Consider the following 25,391-nt stretch of genomic DNA (forward strand, 5'->3'; position numbering starts at 1 on the left):
TGGCATTTAGGTTGTAACTATTATGTGATTTAAGAAGGCTGTATCAATACTATCATATTACATTTCAATCTACTTTTTTTATGAACCAAGTTTTGGTTTTGCAACCACTTTTATCCATTTAAAGGATAACACAACCTTATTAAGCACAGTCTAACAGTTCTCTTGTGGCATTCAAGTTCCACTACAAAAAATGCACCAAATTTAAATACATGCTCTGTGTGCCTACTTCTCTAGGTTTTCTGAAAAAACAGAATAGCTGAAATAATTTACATTGCTTTTTAACAACATGAGTTGCTGACCCTTCTTTAGCAAGAAAGCCTGCTTTGCTTTCTGTACTCTTCAAAGTCCAGCCTAAATCACAGATCCCAATTTTTCCTTTAACTTTTTGATGGGTTGGGCAAACAGGTCCAGCTCAAAGGACAGTTAGCAGCTTAATGTGCCAGGAAAATAGATGGTCTAAATGCACCAGGTTAATTAGGTACGCAAATTAGACTCCTAGATTACAACTATGATCTGTGGCTCGGCTTTAAGACAGACAACTCCTACTTACGTGCAAGCATACCTTTTTCTTCCTTGTTACTCCTGGTTTCACTTTCTTGTTTTTCTACTACAGGTGTTGTCACAGGTTCTAGAGGCTCAGGAACCTCATGTGCTGGTTTCTCCTCCTCTTTCTCTTTCTCATTCTCCTTCTCTTCTTTCTCCATCTCCTTTTCTTTATCTTTCTCCATTTCTTGTTCTTGTGCCTTCTCCAGTTTTTCTTTTTCTTCTTTTTCCTTTTCCTTCTCCCTCTCCCTCTCTTTTTCCTTTTCCTTCTCCCTCTCCCTCTCTTTTTCCTTTTCCTTCTCCCTCTCCCTCTCTTTTTCTCTTTCGCGCTCTCGCTCCCGCTCCCTCTCCTTTTCCCTCTCCCGCTCTCTTTCTCTCTCCCTTTCCCTCTCCCGCTCCCTCTCCCTCTCCCTGTCTTTCAGAGGGTCTTCCCGGGAGGGTTTTGTCACACAGCCAAATTTCTCATTTAACCGTTTTAGCTTTTCAGCACAAGCTGCTTTTCTCTGTTCTTCCATTCTTCTTTCTTCCTCTTCTCGCCGCTTACGAGCTCGCTCAACTGCAGCGGATATCTCTGACTGCTGTCTTCTCCTCTGTTTCCAAATTTCATCTTCATCTGGTACTGGTTTAGGGGGAAAGGGTCCCTGCCTTCCAGGTCCTACCTGGCGATCAGGAGGAGGAGGGTGCTGCAATATTAAAACCAGTTAAGTTGAGCATGTATTCTATAAACAACCAGCTGAAATATTCTATTTAACTATTTGTCAACACATGTACTTGCACGGCACCTTCAAAAAGCAAGATTTGGAAGAAAAAGCAAGCCCCCACCTTCCTCCTCCAGTTCAGACTCATGCAACCTGAGCTGAGAAAGGAGAGGTAAAGATTCAGTTGAGCTCACGTCACTCTTCCCCATCACTAAGGCAAAGTGACAGCAAAGATGACAAACATCTTTTAGATTTGGACACAGGCTGCTCTAAATCAGAGCCTCAGGGCAGATCTCAGAAAAACGTCCCCCCTCAGGAGCCAGAGAAATTCAAGGTAGCTCAGGACAACTGAGATTTTAATAAGAACTGTTGAAAATTGGTAAGAAGCTACTACATACACATTTCATTCAGGACTTCATCTCCCCATCTGCCTCCAGCATCGTTCACGTGCCCCTGTGCTCCCCAGTTCCCAAACGGGGCTGGATAACTGAAAGCTCTTGAAGTGCTCATACATTTCATACACCACTTACAATATGGGGCTGCTTTACACACTTAGCAGCACGGCTGCATTGGGGTTCCATTCTTACTGGCCCCAGGCACTACCATCATTTTATTTGTTAAAGAAAAGGCTTATGCCTATATGAAGCATATTTTTATTTTTCTCAGTCTAAAACCCTCCACCATAGCATTAAATACTTTAACTCAAGGAAATAAGGACAATTCTAATCTTTCTTACCGGTGGTAGACTAGATTTCGGATGAAGAGCAGGACCGCCTCTTTCATGTAGAGAAGGCTGTGCTGGGCCCCGATCCTATTGGATCAAACACAGTACCAGGGTTAAGCAAGCTTGTTAACAGTCAAGCCGACAAATTTTAGATTTACTGTTTTCTACTACACCAGCATACTACACTTAGTGAATTATCTGCGTAAGATACAAATTTACATGCAGAACAAGGGCAAGAGTGTTTCCACTTTATGTACTGAGAGCTAAACAATTACTTTACATATACCCACATCCAGATTTCAGAGTTTATGTTACTGCACTGTTTTTCCTCAGATTCCATGTAGCATCAAACCCTGAAAGACAACATGACCTTCATATACAGAGAAAGTGCAAGTAAAACCAGTTCTATCTCCCATCTTCATTATTACTGGCGTCAAGAGAAAATATGTCTGGGAAAATTTCAGATACAGTCAACAGTAGCTTTTTGGCGTGGGAGGAAGCTGAAGCAAACATAAACCAAGGTAGTTGCTAATCTTCCTCTGCTAGAGGATAAACTAAAATCCAAAACAGCTGAGCTGATGAATTCTACATGGTCTGCATAGGTCTGATGCTTGAGATGTCAGAAGTGAGCTCACACATTACTGCTAAGTTGCACTGAATAAAGTAGGTCACAACACCAAAAAAACCCCTGCACACCCAGGAAAAGCATGTGGGCCAGCTGGGCACTATTTACTCTGTGCCACTATAAAACATGACGGACACCAGATCGGCTTCATTCGCTGTTACAAGGATGGACAGACAAGAGATTTGAGTTAAAGCTTGTCAGTTGAGTCGCAGTAACTGACACAAGAGTTCTCACCCCCTCACAACCGTGGATTAGAACACACTAGATAAAGACATGCTATTTTTACTTTGTGACCAGGAGCAGCTAAGTTGACTAAGCAGCACCCGATCAGTTACCACAGCTCAGATAAGCAGTAGCTAATGCTTTCACTCATGTTCATAACCTTAAATGACCTGACAGTTTGGAAAGACACCCGAGTCGGACCTCTCCTGATGAGGCTGTTGCCAGAAGAGCTGAACACCACACAAACCTGATCAAGCTGAGAGCTTTTGCCATAAGACCCTTTGGTTGCTGCTGTGGAAACCTGGGTGGCAGATTTAGCACTTGTCTGGTCTTCTGCTTCCTTCTGGCCATCAGGACTCTGGGAATCTTTTGATGGTGTTTGTTCATCACTATATGCAAAGAAATTAGAAAAATGGAAGGTGTACTCCGCACAGGTTTTTGGTGATTTATCTTTTACCCTCAACGTTTCTTATCAAGAGCGAAACTTCCTCACAACAAGGATCATTTCTATAACATGCCCCGCTGACTGCAGTCTGCAGGCAGTTATGCAACTCAATACAGTATTAAATTACTGGAATGAGTACTTGCACTTATTTCATTCAACCTTCCCAAAAGCTATGCTAGGTAAGTAGCACTCGCATCCAATCAGCAACAACAACTCACCCACTTTCCTTCTCTTTCTGAGTACTTCCTTGCTCATCATCATCACTGAAGTTCAGCTGCTCAGTGTAATCCACTTCACTCTGAGCACCTGATACATACGCAAATATTCTATTAAACTTTCAGAAAGATTCAATGTACAAATAACAGAAACCATTAATCTGATGTGCTTACCTGCCCAGCCTTCATCAGCCTCAGCATCTAGATTATCAAATTTATCAAGTTCTTTAAGTTCACTAGCACTAAGAATGGATGGGCGCTCAATAGGTTCTGAACACCACGAAGGTGGTCCTCTTCCCCTTGGCCCTCTAAAAAAAGAGACAAAGGCCAATTTCACCATTTATCCACAGAATGACTAGATAAAAGGTCAACTTGTATGACAATTATTTGAAGTATACAGTACTGTTCTTTCAAATACAGTATAAATCTGAACTATCATCCACACGTGCGACTATTGTAGTTCAAATAATTACTGCTACACCACCAGATGGTTCGTTATGGAAGAGAAAGATCAGATGCTATAGCCTTGCTTGCACACTTCACAAACAAGCCAAATGTCAGCTGACAGCAGAAAACCACATGCCTTGCAACTTTCAAACAACACACTGCATAGATCTGGCATCCTTCTTAACACCAATTTATCCACCTCAGAGACATTTCTTTATACTTTTCATGCTCTCCCACTGTCAAAGGTTCTGTGCTTTCTCCCTACTCCTATACTCGAGTTCTCCCAGTCTCTGAGCCTTTCCGCCCTCTTCCTGATCCCAACCACAGATTGCCTGTCAAAGTTTGTACTCTGTTGCTTACAGCATCCCCTATTTTCTCACACACATGGAAAGACATCCTCAACTATGGAGAAACACATGGAGGTAAACTAGTTTTATAATGCATTACAGTTGTACTTTAATTGGAGAGCAGCAGAGTTGAGAATCAGGACTTAACCACTTTTATAACAACAATGGAAGAGTCCTTTTACAAGCAAAATATTGGTTGAAGTTTCAAACGTGTCCCCAGATGACTCCTGCTCTTCCCAATCGAAAATTCTGTAACATGCAAAATACCCTCAAGTTTTGCAGTTGAGTTATCAAACACAGACCACTCCATGGCACTGGTCCACACAAGCAAAAATTGTGAGATTAACCAGTGGCAGCTCTTATGCAGTGTATGATCATAATCCAGATACTCCGTGTAAATTTTTGCTTCCTGCCCCAGTCAGAGTTTACACCCACACAACACCACTCGTAAGGTTTCTTACCTGCTAGGCTCAGAATTGGGAAATCTTGTTGGACCTTGCAAGGAAGGAGGATATGCCATTCTAGGATACTGATTAAACATCTAAGAAAGGTTTAAAAAACAGCAGCCATTCGTTAAAAAATATCCTTGCATTAAGCACAATGAGATCAAAGGAATCACAATGGAAGTAAAGCAAGACTCTTCACTCAAGACAGTTTGCTTAATATCACAAGGGCATGAACATCAAGTCACCAACGCGGAGTGATTACAAGTGTTAAATCAACTCTGGACAAGTTCAAACTGAGTGTAGCAGGAGCAGCAACAGGTAGCCATGTCCTTTAAGGAGTTGGTTGCAATCCCACCCTTCCAGCAGAAATGGAGGGAGGAGAAAAGGGCCTAAGGAAATCACACTAGCCAATAATCAATCCCGCTGCTTAAAGACTTTTCATGTAACCGTCACTTACATAAGGTGGCATCATTGCTCTGTACTGAGAGGAGATAGGTGGTTGCTGCTGGCCATTCAGCTTGGGCTGAGGGATCTGTGGTAAGCGCACATCCCTCTTTTCTGCTGCCTTCTGGCCATCATTTTGTTCTGCTGGTGTAGCGTTACCATCTTCTTGTCCAAGAGCCTTAGCTTCCTGATCAGTTGGAGAACCAGGTGAGTTGCTCTTATTGCCACCTTCTCTCCAACTAGTAGCATCTGCATGGACAGAATCAGTACGAGGAAAAAAACCAAGAACAGACTTTATATTACAGATTTACAGACAGGCATAATGAAAATCACATTCTTCCTACCCAGTTTTCAGTGACATAGGGAATCTGTGCAGACACACATTCATAGCTGGTACTGAAGCAAGCAATGGCCACTTGAGAAAACAGAGGCTATTTTCTATCCCTCTTCAACCCTACATCCAGCTATGTTCCTGAAGGGTAAGAGTTACATTTATAGACTGCTCTAGTTGTCCCACTCTACCTTCCAAAACACAATGCAATTTAGGAAGGATACTGATAATAGCACAGGAGAAAAAACAGATTTAGCTGTGGTAAATGAGCCACTGTTGACTCAGAGTGAAGACGCTTGTCAAAGGAAACATCAAGCTTCTTAAGCAGCGAAGGCCTACCACAAAACTCTCCAGCAGCTCAAAATGACATACACCTGCGCATAACCTTTCTAAGTGAAGACAGGTAGCCAGAGTCCGGCTTGTATCTCTGTCTGATAAGGATGGAATAGAAGTGCTGAGGGCTGTACTTCTAGGTGTGAACATCTAGCAAAAAGTCCAGGAAAACTAAAGGATTTTAATGACCTATCACTTGTGGCAGGCAGTCCGTTCATTTAGAAGTTTCTGCCTACAGAGCATGAGTTAAGACTAAAAAAACAGAGTCAACTTAGCAGCAGTGTTCAGATCCACAGGGACCAACAAAAATTCAGACGCACACTGTAAATCATGCTCCTTTAGGTGCACAAACTCTTTAAGCAGTGTTAAACTATAATCCTAACTATCCATTACAGCTCTTTGATTTATCTTTGCTGGGAAGCACAGCTGCTAAAGGAGCAGTACTTGCCAAGCTCATTCAGCTTTCTGCTGTCAGGCCGGAAAAAAGGGCTTAATATAGCATGTACAGTGCTGACCAAAACTCTAACTGCCTGCGGGAGGCTGGAACAGACACGCGCAGCTATTTTCCTAATTTCATGTTGGGCATTTCTCAAATTTCTTGACAACTTACTCTTTTCATCAGTATCAAGTGAGGACCTGAACAAGCATATGGCCTCAGTCTGTAGGACCCGACAGACAAATCAAGGAAGACTGATGCCTGTAACACAGAAAGGCTCCCTAAGAGCCCAAGCCCTCTAAAAGCAGTGCACATTTTGTTTATCCCTAGCACAAGACAGTGCAGTAAAGGATCCCTAGTCCATCAAACCTCATCAAAAGCAAATTGTTGAGGAAGAAGGGAATCTCATTTCTGACTGGCAACAGGCACAAATGGCTTCCCATTAAAAGGATCTGGGGAAGCAATACACATTTCTTCCCCGAGACATCTAAACCCAGCACGTTTATGGTTGTTTTCACTCAATCTAATCCCCCACAGCCAAAACAGATCCAGCTAGTTAGAGCAACTCAGCCATGACCTAAACATGCCTCAGCCTCTCAAATCTCAGTCCGCTCTTTTAGTATCCTGTAGATTACACTTCCTGTTCAGGATTTTTCAGGGTACTCTGAATACTAACCATGTGGGGACAAAGCTAATGATGATTTGTATAATTAGTTCATATTAGGAGGTTTCTTTAAATACGTATTTTAGCTGTTGTGACCTCTAGCAGCTGGAATTAAGAAAATTCCAGTATTGTGCAACTAACTAACACTCCTCAGAGCACAAGTGGAGTACTGACTAGGTTGGGAAAATGGAAAGCGAACTACAGGATAGGATTAAATACCCTATTTACCACACACCAGGAACACGGTAAAACAGAAGAATGCCCCAAAAATCTGTTTCTTCAGTGTAGGAGTGTGTTGATTAAAACAATAAATTCCTCAATTTATTTTGTACAGGGCACAAGCAATCTTGTAATAACCGAGTTCCACACAAATCTATACAATCTCACAACAATTTGTAGTATATACTTACTTTGTGGTCGCAAGCTGGGTCCTGATCCATGGAGGTCTTCAGGTGCATCTTTGTCTTTGCCTGACTTTTCTTGATCCCCAGCTGCCGGCAGACTGGGAAACTCTTGCTGGAAATAACTATTTACTGGAATAGCTGGACCTACGCAGTAAGATATTCACAAAGTCACCACATTTCAGAAAGTGATAAAAGCCTGATCATCCTTAAAAAACGAACCTTAAAGCCACATCAATTTACTGGTAACACAACTCATATAAGCAAAAAGCAATCCCTGTAAAGCATTCACAACCAAAATTGTTGAATTTACTAGGCCAACTGTTACATCTGTTGAGGTTGAGAAAAATTCAGAAGCACCAGAGAGCAAAAATGTACAATGGAACAAGACTTTATACAGGGAGCACCTGAAGTTCCTCAGCTCTATTAACAACTCCTCCCCGACAAAGTTTTCCCTTGTTTTATTCTACAGCTATAGTCAACCCAAGAACGGGCAGCTATGTCACTGCAAAAGCCTCTAGCATTACCTACTGTTCTAATGAAAAATAATTCTTGAAGACTTCACAAGGCCACAGCTTTTACATTATGAGAAAAGTATCAGAACTGTAGCATTCTTTGATTTCTAAAACCCTTGACATCGTAACTCTGGATTGGGATTTAAGACTTCTGTTGCACATGGTAGGGAAGCCATATTACAGACCATCTTCCTCTTTAGCAGGTTTTGTAAGCATTTATTTTGAATCAACCCCCCTCCATAATGGGTATTTATCTATTAGGTCAACATCATTCCAGTACCAAATCACTGATAATCTTACTGACAGAAGATTTCTATTCCAACATATAATGCCCTGTTCCTATACCTGGTTTTTACTACTGGCTGTTGGAAGAGACATCTTATTAGGCTACATAGTCTAGAGGGCAAACTCACAAAAAGGGTTCTAAACGTATGCTGTTCAAAATCCCCCAATCCCCACGATACAGGGGTTTTTGTTTTGGCTAACAGCTAGAAAAGCTTCTATTCTCTCCAATCTGTGAAAGAGTCCTTCGTAACAATAAATCACAGGGATCCTGGATTTTCTTTTTCCTGAAGATTAAGAGTCAAGCACAGTATAAAGTCCTTACTCGTTGTACTGTCTTTGTAAAGACATGACAGAAAATACCACTATCTATCCCTGTGTCTACTACTTGTCTTGAAATCTTTCAATCTTCATTCGAACTTCACTTACTACGGATCACGTTTACTTGGCTTTTTCTGTAATGGTAACTGGACTCTTGACATTCCCAAGCAGCTACATCCAACAACTTGCTTAATGGGACTGGAAACTGCACTCACGGTAACTAGATGGCCTGCCAGACAAGGAAGTCTCTTCAGAGGTCCTGTGGCATGCCACACTCATGAGTTTTATGAATCCCCAAAAAATTTTGCTGCTGTTATGGTTTGGCTACGGCCAGCAACAAAAGCACCACGCGACCATCCCTCCCCCCCGCCGGGGTGCGGAGGAGCATGGAAAGAACCAGGCAAAAACTGGTGGGTCGGGGTAAGGGCAGTTTAACAGAACAGCAAACAAAGGGAACAGGAACAACAACGATACAGATGAGGAGAAAACACAACACAAACCGCACAACCCACAGAGCCGCTCTCCCGGACCGGCCCGGCACCACGCACTCCCAAGCCGTGAGTTCCCACCACCCCGCTCCCCCTCCACCGCTCCCCCTCCACCGGAACGCAGCATGGCGGCACATGGTATGGAATGCCCGGCTCTGTTTGGCCAGGTGGGGTCAGCCCGCCTGGCTGTGCCCTTTCCTGAATTCCGGTGAAAATTAACCCTGTCCTGGCCAAACCCAGGACAGCTGCTCAAGTCTGCACAGTAACAGTGACAATGTTTTACCTGCAAGTAATAGCATCCTCAGTGATCAGCTTGACAGCACTTAGGCTATCAACCTGAAATAGCCAGATTGTTCAGGAAAAAGTTAAAGAATTCAGAATATGTATGGTATCAATTAACCCCAACTCTTAGCCACTGCATTCTGCAGTTACATTATAGAAGTCTTTTCTTTCTACATTGCCACCAACAGCATCAGAGAAGAATTCAGTCTTGCCTCACTCAAATGAAGCCTTACAAGAGCAAAAGGCAGCCGGCTGAATGACTGCTGGAAAGCATACAAGGCATTTGGAAACACTACAAGTTCCTCCAGCCAACTGCAGATCAGGAAAGCATGAGCACAACAGGTGTACCCTGAGTTTCAAACTGAGGAGGAGAGCAAGCAGCTGATGCCAATCCATACACTGCATTTCTTCCTGAAACAGCAAACCCACTACTGCTTTAATTGAATGAAATGAGGGCACCATCTGGGCTTGGCACAGAAGCTGCCATGGTAACTACAAAATAATTAGCTAAATGCATTTTGAAGCCACTGAGCCGAATCACTATTTCCTGTGTCACAGAGATGATGTTATCAGCTTATGTAGAAAGGCTGCTATGCAGATCACTTTGCATCAGTATTAATTCCTTTGTTGTTTTATTCTATAAAGCTCCTGCAGAAACTTAAGGACAAGAGTCCCTATATCTGACAATGAAGGAAGCAGTGAACATTACAGAAGAGAGCAAGAAGCTGAGAATCTAAAATTGTCATTGTTAACACTTACTGCAAAAAAAAAAAAAGGAAAATCATTAGATATGCCATTTTAACAAACTCCAAATAATTAATGGCTTAGAAATTACCTTCATGCAATTCAGATTGTACTATTCTAAGATCTCAATCCAGAAGAGAGCTCACTTCTTCAACTTGGAAGCCAAAACTTTATTTTATAGCTACAGAAAGCTTGCAGATCTCAAATTTAAGGAATAAAACATGTCATAGTTTATTTTTCATAATGGAGACACAAGAACTTGAAGTATCCTCTCACTCTACAAGCAATTTAAAAAATCTGCTAAAGATTTAGACCTGATCTTACATCTGTAATGAAAACACTCGAGCTAACATTCACACTAATGGAAATAATTCTCCATCCTTTCATACAATTATGCTTAAAAAAACCTCCTAAAATACACCTTTAATGTGTTTCCCAGAAAACAACCCAACCTTACTTGAACACTATCACTCTGAAAACAACATAACCAAGGAATCTATAAAATAAAGGGAAAAGTATTGTTGTAGCAGACATTTAAATAGAAGCACTACACACATTTTGCATAAAACAATCCAAAATCATGACCAGAATCACCATTAACTCTTTATGTTTCTCCTTCCCAAGCCAAAATTGTATGAGTTATAAACTACTGACTGAGATTTTCCCCTGCTCATCACAGTCGTATTCAAGATCTTATGCTGTCACCACCGTTTCCCTTTGAATCCAAAAAAGGCAGCTGTGCCAGCCCTTCAAAAGGCAGTCAGACCTGCTGCTAAATCAGGCTGGAGCTCACTTGAGTGACAAGGGACCGGGCTCACCTGCCAGCCAAGACAGTTGCTTCCACAGCATTCTTAGTCCTAACTGGCCCAGTCAAGACTCAATTGGTTGCTGAGTCTGGGTCTCTCATAGCAGCATTCACAGCCTGCTAGGCCAGTCAAGAACCCCTCCACCTTGAACATCACTTACCATCTTGTCCACCTGGTTTGGTGTTGGCCCATGATTTGGCAACAGGAGCTGCTTCTGGAGGAGCAGGAACAGCAGGTTTTGGTTGTGTCTGTGGCACATCTGGCTGTCTGGAATTAGAAGAAAATCACTTGTGAATACAAGAGGGTGAGCACACAATAAGATCATCAGGATTACTACCGTAAACAAGTCAATGATATGATGTATCTATGCAGCTGAAGAACCAATACCTACTTTTCTGCAGAAAAAGCATTTTCTTACATAAAAGGAGTTGTTATAGTAACATTTCAAAGTTGCAATAAATTAGCTATTTCTTTCAAGAGTAAATTTCCCAAAGTGGAGAGGAACGAATGAAAGCAGCTGGGCAGAAAATGCAGTCAGGTATGAACAGAATTATAACTTTTGAAGTAGTGTACCGGACAATTAAAACCTAACCAATGTACAACCATGGCAAGGAATAATTTGGAATAATGTTCTCTTGCCTCAGGAGTTAAGAGAGGGCAAGCACGTAAACCACCATGAACTGACAGAAAGTAAATGTACGTCGGAAATAACAAACCAAAAGAAACTGCTAAGAAAAGCTAAAGACTTCATGAAAAGACTTACAGGTACCATGAACCGGAGCCCAGCAAGTCCATTAAGAACAAAGTCTTAATTTCACATCTTAAGAATAAAGGGGCAGATGTAAGCACTCATTTTGTCCAATATAAAAACCAGGAATATTCTTGAAGATCTTTCTAGTCTACAGATTCAGTGATGATGTTTAACTTCTTGAAAGAATAGTTCTTTCTGAAATCTGCATATTGAGATACCTTAAGACTCCAAAGCACTAGTGTGCAGAAGTCAAGACCTCCAGCTCAGTAGTACTCATTTTTGACAAAGCAGGAATTACGGGGCAAATGCAGTAGTCTAGAATCACTCTGTTACACCAGTAAAGAGATAACTAGTGTAATATCATGCCAGTTAACTTACAGTAAACATCTGTAAATGCTTTAAATAGACCTCAAAGTAATCAAAAATTTCTGACGACTGTCACTGAGAAGTCAGTTCCATCTGGATTCTGCAGTGATCAGCTCAGAGCACTACATGGCAGTCGCAGAAATTACGTAGAAGTAAACATCACCAAAAAAAAAAAATCCCGGGGACACACACACACATGACACTGGCATCTTACAGGGATAACTGAACGCAATTTTGATTTGTTTCCACAGATTATCAGAATTAAAAAAAAAAAAATCTTCTCTTCATTTTCCACTTAATTTATATTTTCTTACAGTTGCACATTTTCTGAACAGACTTTGGGGAAGCTGGAACTTATGTGGCTGTACTCTGACATGCAGAAGTGAAACAAGGAAGAAGACTATTAAGAGTTTACTTTTTGTAGTTCTACTGTTTCAAAGCTCAGCCCACTTAGAACTGAAGTTATCTAAACACTGTCCTACAGCTGTACCATTTGACAAGGTAAAGAACTCAGCTTGGTGCTAGCTGAATTAATCAGTCAATACACTACAGGCTGCACAATTTAGGAAAAAGGGACTGAGGCAACACCCATAGAAAGAGTGACAACTTAGGAAAGCAGGAGTAAAAAAATTCATAATCACAGGCAATAACTCACTCATGTGAACTCCCAGGCAGTGATATAAGAGAAAGAATTAAACTAAAACAAGCCGATATCAAGATGTTACCTTTATCCATGACACTTTCAAGAGGAATACCAAAACACTTTACATGTTAACTGCAGCATTTATAAACATGTTGAAATAGTGAAGAAATATAGCAGTAGTTACAAATATGGTCTGAAGACTTGAGCAAATGCATTAGGTAGTCTGAAGTGAGGAGAATTTACTCATGGCCTGGGCATACATACCTCTTCCTGGGAACGAATCCCTCCCCCATACCAGTTTTACTTGTATGTGGTCTTTGAGGCCTTTATCAGAATAATGATTATGAAAATACAAAGGCAAACACCTTCCAGTTGCGGATAGTGGACTGCAATTTATTTTTAAACTCAACATCAACTACTGGAATATACTCCTAACACATGCAGCAGGCTATGGAAAGGCAGACAAAGACGCAGATAAAGCATGTGTTAGTCAAACAAGCTACTGTCTCAACACAGATTTAATCAGACAAAGTGTAAGTCACCTTGAAGTACACAACAATGTTGTTGAATCACCACACAAAACACCAGGCAGAAAGTTCTAAACTCATAGTTTCGTAAGCTTAAACTAAAAAGCTAAACACGACACTATACTCCTGAAGACTAACAGCTTTTCAGAGAGATGTCAAAAACTGATACTTAAATGTAGGAAAGTATACAAGGAGAAATAAAGGGACAGCAAGAAGGGGAAGAAAACCTTTAATCATCTTTTGCTCTCAGAAGTGCTAGTGACAAAATCAGTGCCTCTATCTTTAAGTGTTTTTCAGAACAGTTTATACATCAAAGACTAAATACATAAATCCTACTGCTACTTTTGTAGAGAGAACAATGTACTATTTTGAGCTTACATGGCAAAAAATTTGCTTTGAAATACTTTCAAATTAGATAATGAAGTTTTGGTCTCTATTTTCGTTAGCTGACCTCCAGTACAAGTATGAAACTAGCTTAGCAGATGAAACTGTACTGAGCATGGGGAATAATACTATACACAATATACAGCAGCGCAACAACATCATCATCACTTCTATTTTCTTGTATTGCATACTGGGGGAGTGGGAAACAATAGTGTAAAGTTTAAGATAAAAAATTTTTCTGAGTCTGCAGAATTTATGGTATACTAACAAATTAAAAGTGCAACTACTAAGAACCGTTGGGAAAATAAAGCAGAGATTCAACCAAACGTATACAAACCAAGAATTTTTGAGCTTTCTCTGCCATGTATCAACACAATCACACTGAAGGAAACAGATTTTTGCACACTCATGAATTTGCAAGCTATTTAATTTAGCTAAGGACCTAAGTGATCCTCCTAGAGTTTCAAGAGAGTTTTAAGGTGATTACACTGATCTTACAAAAACATGCTACAGGTGGCTAAAGGAAACACTCATCCCCTTATACAGAATTTATAAGCATACTGCTTTCAACTTCAGTGTGGCGATTTTTTTGGGGGTGGGTGTTGTGCCCTTTTTTTTTTTTTTTTAAACTATCCCCCCAAACAGCCAGATTCGTCCTCACAAAAATTAGTAATGGTGCTATTTCCTCTCTGGTAGCTATCCTGAGGACAGCCTAATCCACCCAATTTCTTCCCAGGCCCTGCCCACCCCTAGTTTTGGGAAAACGTGAGAGAAATGGCACAGAAAAACAACCCAGATCCCCTTGGTCACTTACTTTTCTTCTTCATGCTGTTCTTGTTTTGAAGCCCACCCTGTGCCATCTTTAGGCACAATGTTCACGTTAGGGTCATTGCCTTTGTTCTCTGCTTTGAGACTGGGGAGGTTAGCTGGGGGAGGCATCCTCCTTGAAATAGCAACTTTTCCAAGACTCTGTAATCCATGGCGTGCGGCAACTGCATCCCAGAACAGAAAGTGCAAGTTAACAATGCTGTTTAGCAGGCAGTGTTCATGCAAAGCTACATAAATCAATAAAAATGTTTTGCAAGAAGTTCAGAAAAATTCAAGAGTACAAGAACTGGAAATTCAAATTTCTTCATAATTTAAATAAAAAAGGAATTAGAAATAGTTGATTTGGGAGAACTTGAGTATTTTTCGAATAGCGAGACATTATGGTTAGCCTATTCAAGAGATTAAAAAGGCTGTATGCAGCCTTTATACACAATGCTCCTTGACAGAAAGGTAGAGGAGCTATTTGAAATGTGATGCTGATGTCTTAATATAATGTAACATATTGTCAAGCATCATTCTCTTGCTCCTTTTGGGGTTTAACATACCTTGACGAGTCCAGGAATACCGACATGGGTCCAGCCCATTTCTTTTTTTGCTGCCAGTTTCAGGTGGCAGATGCTGCTCTTTCAAAAACATACCTACAAACTGCATTTACTCCAGACCACAACTATGAAAAGGCAGTATGAAGCTAATGCACTACGCAGGATATTCAATCTACCAACTAACCAACTTGGGTGAACAACTACAAGTTACTGCCCTAGGCATGTTGTATCTTTACAAACATCTCAGTTTCAACCTCTAAAAATAATATTGTGGCAAACTTTAACAAAGTTTGAACACACTTCCCCTCTTTCACCCCCTCAATTTAGGCAAGTATGTCAAATCAAATTCAAAGCCTTCAGGGTGTCACTCCCCTCCTCATTCTCAATCCAATCAATCATGAAAAAGCAGGCACACAGTGGCCTTATCTGAAACTTCAGTATCAGCTTCACCTAGTGTTTGTCTGTAAAACAGACAAAGCACCTGGTCTGTTAATCAAACACCTCCAGTAAGACAAACTTTTCCTGAAATATGGTAAAAAGCACAGCTGGGAAATGGCCTGTCATACACTGACAAAAAACGGAGACTGCAGCTATACAACAGTTTTTACTTACCTACATTCTACTTCCTACTAGACTGCAAACGCTGTCTCCCTGACCTGATACTCTTGTTTACAGCTAATCAGAAACTATAATCAAGATAGCTTTCCAGAATTCCTCCACTTAACTGTTGAATCAACCAGTTCAAAAATCTCGCTGTGGTTAAGTGCTCATATACTTTGGACTCTTAATTAGTACTACAGTCATGATGAAACAGAAGGCAAAACTAAAGTCAGTTTACTCACCTGTGGTTTTCTGAGTTTCCAGTGACTTTCCCTTGTAAGTATTAAACAGACTGAGTGTTGCATACTTTGTTTTTCCATCCTTTGCTTTTGTACTCTGGCCTGACTTTTCCGACATTTCGCTTGAAACTCATCGAGTCTGGTACCTCCTGCTCACCCCTCAAAATTTGCCTGAAAAATAACAAACCCACACCAGAAAAGTAAAACAATTTGAATACAAGCCAACATTTAAGACAGAATTCATATAACAAAAGTGGACAGCATATTTAACACTGTTCGCACTGCTTCATTTAAGCATACTGGAGATGTCATAGAATACTTCAGCCCCAGGAACCCCAAGCCTTATGTAACACTATGTATTTTTAAAGTATTTCCATCTCCATAATTTGAGTATCACAAAATAAGAAGGGTTAGTATTTAATTCACAGCAAACCCTGCAAGAGTGGTAAATATTGTCTATGATCTCACTAAATAAAAAAAGTATGCAAATTTTCCACCAGCAACTAGTACCCCACCAGCGAAGCTGAACAACTTCACCCAGTCCTGCAGCCAAGCACTGAGATACCATTAACTGTGGTACAGTATTTCTGGAATTTCACCCCCCCCACACTAAAATCATCACGAACTCAGCAGCTAGATAAATTAAAGACAGCAAGTCAGAAGTTTTCTTTATCAAAACTAGGAACAGAATATGTTCTGATATGGAGGGTGAAGAATTCCTTAAACCAAGAGTTACACTGCTCTGCTTGCAGCAGTAAATTGCAGGACCAGCAGGTCATCCCTCTCCTCTCCCCTTTGCCCAGGATTGCAGGCCTTGAGAAAAAGAACCTGGTAATTATCACACATATTCCACTTGAAGTTCTTAGAAGGAACTCGACAGACTTGCTGCTCATCATCAGGCAGGAACATGAGTAAACATTCACTTAGATAGAACATTATATAGTTGATTTATCTTAACAACACCCAAAACCCCTGCTACCCCCCTTACAGTAAGATTTTTTTATATCTTTCCATATGAATTCCAGAATAGTTTTGTATGCTCAAACACTCTTCTGTTTCATTCCAAGAGCAGACAGCAATAAGCAAGACAGAGCTGTACACCCTGCTGAATCTCTTAGGTGATCAATGAACTCCCTGGTCAAACTCAGAGCACCTTAAAAGCGAACTCCATTCAGCTGCAAGGCACTCGTGTATCAAGCAGAGCCTGCACGGGCAAGCAGTCCAAAGAATAACACACTTTGGTCACGCCAAACGCTAAGCAATATCAAAAGATCAGGGAAGTTTCATTTACACAGGAATGATAACATTCCCATTCTCCTCTGCCTTTTACCTCCATTTACAAGCCGTGACTGAAAAGACTAAGAAATGAAGATGCCAAACAACCTCGGGACAGTCCAGCTTCAGCAAGAGTTGGGCCAGGTGCTATTCTATTCCAATCCATGCAGACTGTTGCAAGGGGATGTTCCTCAGCTTCCTACAGGGCCACAATACATGGCTGAGAAACATCCTCCACTCTCAAAAGGAGAAAGCAACTCCTGGATTATTTTGCCAGATTGGTCTGCATTTGGCCATTTCGACTGCATGTGTTGTACCAACAGCCATTTCTCACATCATCTAAAAACATGAAATACAGGGTGGAAGCAGGGTGAACCCAGCCCACCAAGTGGACCATGCAACACAGACCTCAGATATGGCTGTTAGGCCACCCCTAATCTATTAAAAAAACTACATGTCAAGGGTGCAAGCTTTCACTGGGAGCCACAGCTTACTACTCAAACACCCTAACAGGTATAAGGAAGGAAAAAAACCCACAAAAACCAACACCAGATCGCCTGACACAGGAATGTAGACAAGCTTATCTTTGGAGCTATCAGTCAAGCAGATTTCAAGCAACCATTCACTGTTCACAGCTGCTGAAATACTTATTTGCAATTCAACACGTCAAGCTTTCCCCATTATTATTATTCATGGCCATGCAACCGCTTTCAGCCAGTCTGGAGATGTGAATCCAGGCAGACCAGTTTATCAAGCTGCAGTCTAAATCAGACATTAGGCCTTGCCTTAGCCTCTTCTATAATGAAATGCACTTTATCATAAGGTCTTCAGTAAAACGTCTGTGAAAGAACGTTGCAGATTCTTTCCCTTCAGTTCTCCTGTTACTCTCTTACGCCAGACTTGTATTTATGATAAAGCTTCTACCACAATCATCCTGGAGCATCAAAAAGAGGAGAAGGTATTGGGCAGATAATTACCAGGAGCGCATGGGTGGCAAACAAGCTTTCAGGTGTGCATAAAACCGTATCATGTAATACACTATAATTACTTGATACTTAGCCATGCTCACATGCTCTTTTCCAGCGAGAACAACTCACACTCAGTTTTAATTTTCAGCCCAAGACTCATCCCAGCCCCAGATTTCATAAACAAAAGTAGCTTCACAATGGTAAATAACCTAGAACTTGGCAAACAAGGGGAAAAAAAAAAAAGAAAAGAAAAAAACAGAAAAAAAAGATAACGACTCCGGTGATTTCTTGGCCCCCATTTCACAAAAGCGGAGAAGCCCTAACAGGTGCAGGCAGAGCAGAAAGCACTTTGAGGACAGTTTAAGATAAAGTTGAGTTTTTGTCATACTTTCTAAAGCCTGTACCTCTGGTAGAGGTCAAACATGAAAAATCTTAACCACAACACTCTTCTTCAGAGTAAGACAGAATTCATACTTGGACAAATCTTAATTGTAACAACATTCTTTCTAGAACATTTGACAGCTTAAGGAGGCGGTGACCATTTTCCCCAATAATGCTTTTTAATGTCAAATTTACAAAAATTGGTCTGTTCATTACAGCTGAGCTCTGTGCCTTTTACAGTATTAAAATTCATACCGTTTGACAAGTTTTTTCCAAAGCTGCACTACAAAGAAACAGAATATTTTAAATTTATTAAAATTGCACACTCCTCAGTAATCTGACTTGCAGAAAACAAATTGAGCCCTGCAAACAGTGCTCTTTTATATTAGGCCAGTCAATACATTCATATTTAACTAAGTTTAGACCTGATACTGGTCGCCAAAGAAGATACACTTGCAAAATTAGACTTTAGACCAGGTACTCAATCCAGGGATCACAAATCCTTCCTCTGAAGAGCCCATCTGGCCGCCTACAAACATACCTGTCAGGTCATACATTAAACAAGCACCCAGTGCCACCTAACAGTTGTAACGAGATAATTGCATGGGTGCGAGCCATATGAAATGAAATTTCAAGCTGTATCCAGCTTTGAGACCTTTGCCTTTTCACTCAAGACTTTGCTTGTATATGCTATATTCCTACACAGGAACACTGGAATCATTCCTCCTGTAGCACAGGTACAAGGCTTTTGAACATAGGACATGTTTAATTTCTGCATACAATAGGTTGGCAAGTACTAGACTCAGCAAGTGATTCCCAATTTGCCCTAATATTCATATCTTTTGTTATTATCAGTAAGGTAGCTGTTAGTCTGAACTCTTATTAGTCAAATCCTTAAAAGCAAAGTGCTGCTCTCCGCTAGGTTTAGACTCACTGTCATACGAGTAAGAACATGAGACAGCCGTGTAAGTCGGAACTACTTATCAGAACTAAGTAACTACCATGATAGCAAACAGAAGGACAGGCAATAGTACAAGCAATACCAGCAGCTGACAGGTTTCACTGCACTATTAAGAAATTTAAGCAAGTCAGCAGTTCATTTTGAATGACTACAGTTACTCTTATGCATAATTAGAGAAGGCACAATGCTCCCAAAACTCTGGAGCAAAGATTACCTTTCAGCCACTCTGTAATGTTACCAAATAAGTTAACTGACCTTCACTGTGCCCTTAAGATTTTAAGGTTAAAATTATTACTGTAATTTTTACACTAGACTATTTTTCCAGACAGCAACTGGTTGGCTTACTTAGCTCCTGCAACGAACTCAGAAGCATGCGTACAGAAATTAGCCCGGTAAGTAGCTGCCATTATTTCTACATATCCTGGTCTCTGTTAAGGAATATTTACTCGTACCTCTTAGATACTTACAGCTGGTAGAAGAGAAAACAGAATGCAGTACATTCTAGACTGCAGAATTGTATTTCTAAAGCAATAATAAAAACCCGGCAAGCACAAAAACCATATACATAACACACAGACCTTTTCCACTGAGTTCCTAGCTCTCCTAATTATTTCAGAATTCCTCAAGACAACTTGTTTAGAATGTAAAATACTAGTTTGAATGTCTGTAAACTTTGACTAGTGCTCCATTAGGACCAACCGCAGACTATAGAAGATCTTACCTCCACCTCAGAAAAAAGTTCTTATGTGATTAAATAAGGATGAAAGTATTACATATTTTGAGGTCACTTTTGGGGACTGGAGTGTTAAGAAGTTTAAAACATCTAACAACTTAACTCAGCGATTCTCTTCTGGTTTCCTTCCCTCTCTCCCACCACGTCCATTTCAGTATTTTGTAGTTTTATTCTACATACGGAAAAACAGTTTTACATACATGTGTGAACAGAACAACATTCTGTGTAAGCTATGATATTTTGTTGTCTTGGTGAAGACGTACAGACGAGCATGGAAAGGGGAAGAGCTGTGTAAAGGCTCAGGTAGAAAGTTAGGTCCTTTATCCACAGTTTCTAGTGGGGGCAGATCAACTCTTACTATTGCCATGAGAAATAACTGTAATCTCTATGTTATGGTCTTCCAATTAATATGACAGAATCACAGAATGGTAGGGGTTGGAAGGGACCTCTGTTGATCATGTAGTTCAACCCTGCTGCCAAAGCAGGCTCCCCTAGCGCAAGCTGCACAGGACCTTGTCCAGGCGGGGTATCAATATCTCCAGAGAAGGAGACTCCACAATCCCTCTCTTGGGCAGCCTGTTCCAGGGCTCCGTCATCTGCAAAGTAAAGTTCTTCCTCGTCTTCAGACGGAAATTCCTACGCTTCAGTTTGTTGCTGGGCACCACTGAAAAGAGTCTGGCCCCATACTCCTGACACCCACCCTCAAAAAATTTATAACCATTTATAAGGTCCCCTCTCAGCCTTCTCCAGGCTAAACAAGGCCAGCTCTCTCAGCCTCTCCTCGTAGGAGAGATGCTCCAGTCCCCTCATCATCCTCGTAGGCCTCCGCTGGACTCTCTCCAGTAGCTCGTCATGTTTCTTGAACTGGGAAGCCCAGAACTGGACACAGCACTGCAGATGGGGCCTCACCAGGGCAGAGTAGAGGGGGAGGGGAAACGTCATAAAAGACACTACATGAAAGTTTATTCAAAACTGGGACACATCAGCACCTCCCTCAAAACAGAAAACCAGAAACAAATCCAGAAAGACTTCATACACTATTCTAAGCACACTAAAGAAACTGACTAAGGGGCAAAAAAGTTATACAAATTTGTCATTTGTATCCAGCCATAACTCCACTTTTCTTAAAATAGCTTTGTTTTTGGCACACTGAAGAGCGTGGTTCCAGTTAAGTTCTGGAACTAAATAATACATCTGAAAAAAAATGAAGCTTTTTTGCCACATGCTTGATTGATGTTAGAGGCAGATGTTCCCAAATTCAGTGTTATTTATTTCAAAAGACCATTGCACTCAAAACCTCAGATAAATAATGTGGCATTAAAAATTTCAGCTGGAAAGGAAAGGTTTCATTTCAACTGTAAGTCTGGCATATTTAAATTCTAGAACTTCAGTGAAGAAGTGGCCTCCTAACTGTAAAACCTAAACATAATCTGCAGCTAGATATTAAATTCTGAAAAATAACAGTGTGATCGTCAGAAGAGAGACTAATTTAGATCATTCACAGAAATACAAAATGAATTTAAAACAGAGAAACATAGGATACCGGCTTCAATGTACCTGGAACCCAAAAAAGCCTTCTTCATGCTTTATTTCCAACTTATTATCAAGGAACCCCGCTATTGTAAATCAACACTCAAAAATATTGTGTAATTATAGAATACATGGCTTTGAACAGAGACGGTTGCACACAAATAACAAATAAATAACAAATACCATTAAACATATTTACTTCACTTCTCTGACACAGATGTTTATAAACAATAGACACTAACAAACAATTTCTTATTGATAATCTTATATTCACAACTTTCTAGTGCCCAAAGCATCGTGCTGGGACTGAGGTCTTCAGGTCCAATTTTTATTAAAAAAAACACCAAATGTTTTGGTCATTTATCCCACTATTAAGAATTCTTAATAGCTTCAGCACTGGTCAGCTTCATATGACATGAAAACAAGCTTCAAAAACCTCCAGTAACACACAAGTAGCAAAAATCTGTCAAGTCAAAGTATCTAATAAAAAAGCTTCTTAGGTCAGGATTTCCCTCCACCTGCCAAGAGCAATTTGCAGCAGGGTTCATTGTCAAGTAGGTTGTTGCTAAGCAGGCTGAAAATTGCGGTAGAGATTTTGGGGACTTCTGAGCTTCATGTACCTCAGACATTGCTCTATGATCTACGAGAATAGAAGCTCTCTAGATCTTCACAGAGTTCTGGGTACATCTCACAACAACTCTCTCTTGAACAAGACCTATACTAAGCTTTATCTCCTTAGAAAGCCAGGCTAATACACATTTCCATCTCCATATTTCTTCCCCATCTCTAGATTTTGGGCTCACTGGTTTTCAGCAGAGTTTGAAAGAGGGCACAAAATGAAAAGATTGCATTGATTCTACACATTCTGTTAAGGTAGGCGGCTGAGTAGGAAAAGAAACTTTTTAATCACCACCTTTTCTGCATCCATCACCTCAGAGGAAAAACTGTAGCACAGGCTGATCCCTGAGGGACCAGACAATCTATAGAGGAGAATCATTAATGGCCACCAAACGGAAAATCAAAATGAGTTTTGCTCCTTAGAAACAAAGCACACTGTCATGAGACAAAGCTGCAGCAAAGCAGGCTTTGCTAGTTCTATCATTCTTCAAATTACTCACCTTTAAAGCCTAAGAAAGTTTTTCCAAAACAGTATCATAACTAGATGTCAGGTGGAAAACAGATCATGCCAGAAGGCAGCCATTTGAAGACATTATCCCACAGATGAATCTTATAAAAAAGCAGTCTGTGGATGCCCGAAATGAGCATCCACAAATAATTCTGCATCGTTCCAAAATACACCTAACAGTCTAAATAGAGCTAGTAAGCTAAGTAATGAAAACCAACCAAAATTAGCCACCCACAAAAAGTCTACATAGAAACTAACTTTACCGCAAAGCATATGTTAGCTTAAACCAGCAATCTATAGAGCAAGCAAATATTTTGCTGCCTTGGAAAGACCGGAAGGATGCTTGCCAAATTGTCTTCAGTCAGAAATACTAGTCACCTAGAATATGGCCTTCCAACAGGACAACCAGCAACAAATCACAGGTCTCAGGGCACTTTTATTAGGAGTCTCTCAAGCCTAAGACAGCACCAATAACAGTGACTAACAATTTTTAAATAAACTTTTAGGACACATCCTGCTGCAGAAAAACATTACCATAGACTATAAAAATCTGTCAGTTCTATTAATTTTCCCCCCCTATGCATTCTTGAGAACAAAAAGAAAAACAAGTTAAGAGCAGCTGGCTGGAGTAAAAAACCACACAGATAAAAGGTCTCTACCCACAGATTTGACTATATATTTAACTATACGTGCATGAATATTTCACTTAACATGCACAGAAATCACATTCCTGTGGAACAGCCCCGTCAAAAGAAGCTTGATCCATAGGATCAATCATGACTAGCATGTCTTTCTAAATGTGCCCACACAACAAGGGATCAAACAGACCAAAGACAGGATAAATTCACACTGGCAATAACACTGTCTAAAATGCACTGAATGTTTTCATGTGCCACAGATCCTTACTTTTAGCTAAGGTAATTTCTGATACCTGCACTGTTTACAAAATCATCTCCTTCTGAAGTGACCTCAGGTAACAGAGAGGTTATGGTCCCCTCCCCTCACAGGCAGACGATGCCAGTTCAGCTAGTTAAGAACTCTGGGAAAAGAAAGGCCAGATTTAATTTTATTTAATTTGAAGATAATTGTTTATGCATGTTTATATTCAGACTATCATATAAAGTTGTTTAATATTTTGACAAATGCTACCTAAATATTACTTAAGGCAATACTGTTACCCAGGGATTCAAGGCTGTCAATGTTTATGTATGTGCGTCTCATGTTTTACACCAGTGGCCCAATACCAGTATCCTACGTTTTACTGTATAAGGGAAGCCGTTCATAAACACAGCTCTTATACTCACTTTTGTCTTTTACAAGGAAGGAAGGAGGTAATGTAAAGAGGCATTTGAGCATAAATGCAGCTATTCCTATGAACAAAATGCTGGGATTAGTAAGCACCTCTCAAAGAAGTTTATTCAGTTCTCAACTGTTGTATGTACAGAAGATGCAATACCTGTCTACTTCAGCTTTATAATTAGCCTTTTTCAGTACTCCTCCAGCTGCAGATTCTTCCATATTTGAGATACAAATCCAGTTTTATCACAAGAGGAGATTCAAATCTAAAGCGTACAAAGTGCTATTGATGAAATATTTAAAATAAATGTAAGACTGGCTACAGCAGGCATGTTACAAGTTATCAAAGAACAAAAAGCCAAGTTTTTGAGATGTATAAAGAGAGCATGTTTTAAAGGTTAAGATACTAAAATATGACAAAACAATGACTAACTTTTTTTTTAAAAACACTTTTTTGTTGTGTTTGTAAAGAGACAGCCACAATACTCCAGGAAAGCAAATTCTCTTGAAACTACAAGTAAGCTTCTCTCCAAAGCCCTGTACAGAATTCTTTTGGTTGTGATTAAACCCAGTGCAGGTCTTTAAATCCTTATCACATCAGGCAGAATAAAGATAGTAAAGAAATGGTTCAAATAATTAAAAAAAAAATCTCTTTTCAAAAGAAAAAAACTGGAAGGACAAAGCACTAGGATTACCTCTCTCACTGGAACAGGCTGATGAACCAAAATTAAATTTCAGACTAAACCCATGTCTTTTGAATCTATTCAGGCATCTATCTCCTGCTACAGGCAACGAGAATTAAACTGCCACACAGTATGATTTGAGCTCAAATACCCGGTGCCTCAAATTAGCAGAGTGGCTAGTAACTTTTTAAAGGTAGTTTCACTGTTACCATTCGGAGGCGCACCAGGAACCAGCAACATATTTAACTTATACTTTGTAGCTACTAAGAGACAAACAAGCTCAAGAGGTAGCACTGCAGCTTGCCAGACAACAAACAAAATTTCTAAGGAGACCTAAGAAATCAACATCTGCTCCCAAGCAAGAGGCAGCAAATGATGCCTAGAGCACACACCCCTACTAACCAGCAACAGGTAACAGGTGACTCAAAGGGGGGTCAGGACCAACTAGTAACCAACCCTTACCCTTCTTCCCACCAGGGAAAAACGTTCCCTCAGACTACTGCCCCTATGTCACTAACTACATCAACGTTTTCATTCTTTCTAGCCAGTCTTCTAGTAAATTTACATCCTCTGTAAAGCAAGGACAATAGCTTTGCATTTTAAAGGTAAGTTTACCATTAAACTAGAAATCATTTTTTAAAAGTATCAAAGTCACGCCAAGGTCACATTAAGAAACTCCCCTGAATGCATCTTCTATCTTCAACCTAAATACAGATGACAAAATTACAGCTCCAAAGCTCCCCCCTCTTTCTTGTGCCATTAAACACCATTTTCAGAATTTCAGAAGAAAACAGTAGTA

General features: G+C 40.3%; 1 protein-coding gene across 17 annotated transcripts in view; it reads right to left on the reverse strand.

Annotated features, from left to right (window-relative positions):
- The window catches only part of PRRC2C (proline rich coiled-coil 2C), a 76,225-nt gene that overhangs the window by 41,638 nt on the left and 9,196 nt on the right, over positions 1 to 25,391 (reverse strand). For 10 of the 17 annotated variants that reach the window (XM_075422434.1, XM_075422442.1, XM_075422444.1 and 7 more), the window contains exons 2-12: positions 15,643 to 15,810; positions 14,245 to 14,422; positions 10,920 to 11,026; positions 7,331 to 7,468; positions 5,170 to 5,420; positions 4,728 to 4,807; positions 3,647 to 3,780; positions 3,476 to 3,563; positions 3,060 to 3,201; positions 1,978 to 2,052; positions 551 to 1,226 (exon numbers count right to left, since the gene is read on the reverse strand). In XM_075422434.1, the coding sequence (XP_075278549.1) occupies positions 551 to 1,226; positions 1,978 to 2,052; positions 3,060 to 3,201; positions 3,476 to 3,563; positions 3,647 to 3,780; positions 4,728 to 4,807; positions 5,170 to 5,420; positions 7,331 to 7,468; positions 10,920 to 11,026; positions 14,245 to 14,422; positions 15,643 to 15,757 (1,984 nt within the window). In that variant the 5' untranslated portion in view covers positions 15,758 to 15,810. The remainder of the gene's footprint in view (positions 1 to 550; positions 1,227 to 1,977; positions 2,053 to 3,059; positions 3,202 to 3,475; positions 3,564 to 3,646; positions 3,781 to 4,727; positions 4,808 to 5,169; positions 5,421 to 7,330; positions 7,469 to 10,919; positions 11,027 to 14,244; positions 14,423 to 15,642; positions 15,811 to 25,391) is intronic. The other 7 variants (XM_075422440.1, XM_075422448.1, XM_075422446.1 and 4 more) reach the window with 3 other exon arrangements.

This window comes from Opisthocomus hoazin, chromosome 6 (genome assembly GCF_030867145.1).
Source record: "Opisthocomus hoazin isolate bOpiHoa1 chromosome 6, bOpiHoa1.hap1, whole genome shotgun sequence".
NCBI classification, from domain to species: Eukaryota; Metazoa; Chordata; class Aves; order Opisthocomiformes; family Opisthocomidae; genus Opisthocomus; species Opisthocomus hoazin.